The sequence below is a fragment of the Eimeria maxima genome, genomic scaffold (genome assembly GCF_000499605.1).
Source record: "Eimeria maxima Weybridge genomic scaffold, Emw_scaff331, whole genome shotgun sequence".
NCBI classification, from domain to species: Eukaryota; Apicomplexa; class Conoidasida; order Eucoccidiorida; family Eimeriidae; genus Eimeria; species Eimeria maxima.
The window spans coordinates 1-2,500 of NW_013563811.1; the positions used below are offsets into that span (position 1 = coordinate 1).

The following is a 2,500-nucleotide window of genomic DNA, read 5'->3' on the forward strand; positions in this document are numbered from 1 at the left end:
AATATATATATATAGTACAGACCCTAACCACCACAGACAAAGAACGAAGCAAAAGAAGCAAACAAATCGTCTGCTAAGGGTTTAGGGTTTAGGGTTTAGGGTTTAGAGGTACCTGTGGCTCTGTGGAGGTGAATGGGTCTTGGTGTGACTCAATAAATAGTTGGAGAGATCGAGGAGCAGCAGAGAGGGCGTCAGCGCTCTGAATAGAAACCCTAAACCCTAAACCCTAAACCCTAAACCCTAAACCCTAAACCCTTATAGAGGGGAAACCCTCATATACAAAAAAGAGAAAATAACATAATAAAACACTAATCATTTAATCCTTTTTATTTATTTATTTATTTATTTATTATTTATTTATTATTTATTTATTATTTATTTATTTTTTATTTACTTTTTATTTATTTTTTACTTAATAGACAAACCTCAAGCAATAAAGTAAATGCAATTCTTCTTAATTGATTAACTCTGCATGCAGGTCCTGCTTCCCCAAGCTGTATGTACACCTCAAGTAATTTAAGACATGCTGCTGTGTGCTGCATGCAAACAGCAAATAAATACAGCAGCAAGGATGCATGCGCAGAGCTAGTCATGATGCATGCAAACTGCCGCTACAGGGGGACAGAGACAGCTAGCTAGCTAGCTAGCTAGCTAGCTAGCTAGCGATAGTTACCTCTCTTGCCTGCCCAGAGAGGACAACGCCATCCAAGAGGTTGACGAGCTGCTGGCCAGTGAAGCTACGCTGCAAGGCAAACACTCCAAACCCTAAACCCTAAACCCTAAACCCTAAACTCTTAACCCGATAACGTGGCCTCTGTCATGACTCCTACGGGGACTAACGTGCAGAGCAACAAACAAAGGAATGTGGCAAACCCTAAACCCTAAACCCTAAACCCTAAACCCTAAATCCTGCTGTAGCTCACCCGTAGGTGGAGGGCTTGGTTAAGGAGAGCTTTGAGGGTTTGTCTGTCTGCTGCTGCTGCCTTGGAGGCCCCAAGGGCCCCCAAGGAAATCTCACAAGGAGATAGATCCTTTTGCCTCTCCTGCAGCAACAGCAGCAGCAGCAACAAAAGCAGCAGCAACAGCAGCAGCAGCAGCAGCACGAGCAGCACAATACAGCAGCAAGAAGTATGCAGACAGTGTAACGGTTACTAGTCTTAAGCAGCAGCAACAGCAGCAACAGCAGCAACAGCAGCAGCACCAAATCCAGTACCCGCCCCACCACACCACTAAAACAACCACAGCAGCAGCACCAGCATCAACAGCAGCATCATCAACAGCAGCAGCAGCAGCAGCAGCAGCAAGAAATAATTTACCGTTAATAATGTGTTAATAATTATCCATGCTTCTTTGTGCTTAACGCCAAGAAGACCAAAACAATTCGCAAAAATAATTAATTGATTATTCGTCAACTTGCTGCCAGCACTGCAGCACAAATATACACAGGTATACCTGCTGCAGCTGCTGTTGCTGCTGCTGCTGCTGCTGCTGCTGCTGCTGGGTATGTGTTAGCTTATTTACCTCTGTATATGTTTACAGACAACATTAAGAATTATTTTTTCTCTTATTTGTTGTTTTGCTGCTGCATGCAGCACAAGACATAAACTATGAGAGGATAGGCCTTGCTGCATCCTTATAGGAGCAGCTAGCTGCTGCTGCTGCTGCTGCTGCTGCTGCTGTTGCTGCTGCTGCTGTTCTAGCTTTTGCTGCCGCTGCTGCAGCACACAACCTATTCTCTTCATTATCTTCGTTGCTCGCTGCTGCAGCAAAGACAGCGACAAGGCTAATAGCGCAAGGCCTTGGCCATCGAGCTGCTGCAGTTGCTGCTGCTGCTGCAGTCTCTTCTGCAGCAGCAGCAGCAACCGCCATGGCAGCACCTGCAGCAGCGCGTACTCATATAAGCAGCAAACAAGAGATTTTGCTGTTGCTGTTGCTGCTCGCTTCTCTAAGGTCCATGCACAAACCCTCAGCACTTTCAGGCTTATTTTGTTCAGGCTGCTGCTGCTGCTGCTGCTGCTGCTGCTGCTGCTGCTGCTGCTGCTCTTGTTGCTTTTTTTGCTCTTTTTGCTCTTTTTGCTCTTGCTGCGCTTGCTGCTGCTGCGCCCTTTGCTGCTGCCAGCAGCAGCCGCTTGTTCCTCCATCGCCGCAATTCTCTCCTCCGCCTCCGCTCGAGGGTTAAATCGATACCTTACCCACACCACAAACCCTAAACCCTAAACCCTAAACCCTAAACCCTAAAAGCCCTAAACCCTAGTAAATAAAAAAACCCTAAACCCTAACGTCTTATGTCCTAGGGGATAACGATGCGGTTTGGCATTAGGGTTTGGTGTTTGTGTGCAGATAATTGCCTCTAGGGTTTGAGCAAGGGTTTAGGGTTTAGGGTTTAGGGTTTAGGGTTTACTTGCGAATAGTATAAAGAAGACATGCAGCATCGAACTCATTAACCTGTCCTGCATCGCGCAGCACGTGCTGCATAAGTGCTGCTAAATGCATGCGATCT

General features: G+C 46.2%; 1 protein-coding gene across 1 annotated transcript in view; it reads right to left on the reverse strand.

The window, feature by feature from the left end:
* Positions 1-112: 112 nt before the first annotated feature.
* EMWEY_00028700 (hypothetical protein, conserved) overlaps positions 113-2,500 on the reverse strand; it is a gene marked incomplete at both ends in the record, with an annotated part of 3,226 nt that continues 838 nt past the window's right edge. Inside the window, 5 exons of the mRNA XM_013478241.1 lie at positions 113-199; positions 674-742; positions 924-1,043; positions 1,214-1,229; positions 1,522-2,187. Of these exons, the coding sequence (XP_013333695.1) occupies positions 113-199; positions 674-742; positions 924-1,043; positions 1,214-1,229; positions 1,522-2,187 (958 nt within the window). The remainder of the gene's footprint in view (positions 200-673; positions 743-923; positions 1,044-1,213; positions 1,230-1,521; positions 2,188-2,500) is intronic.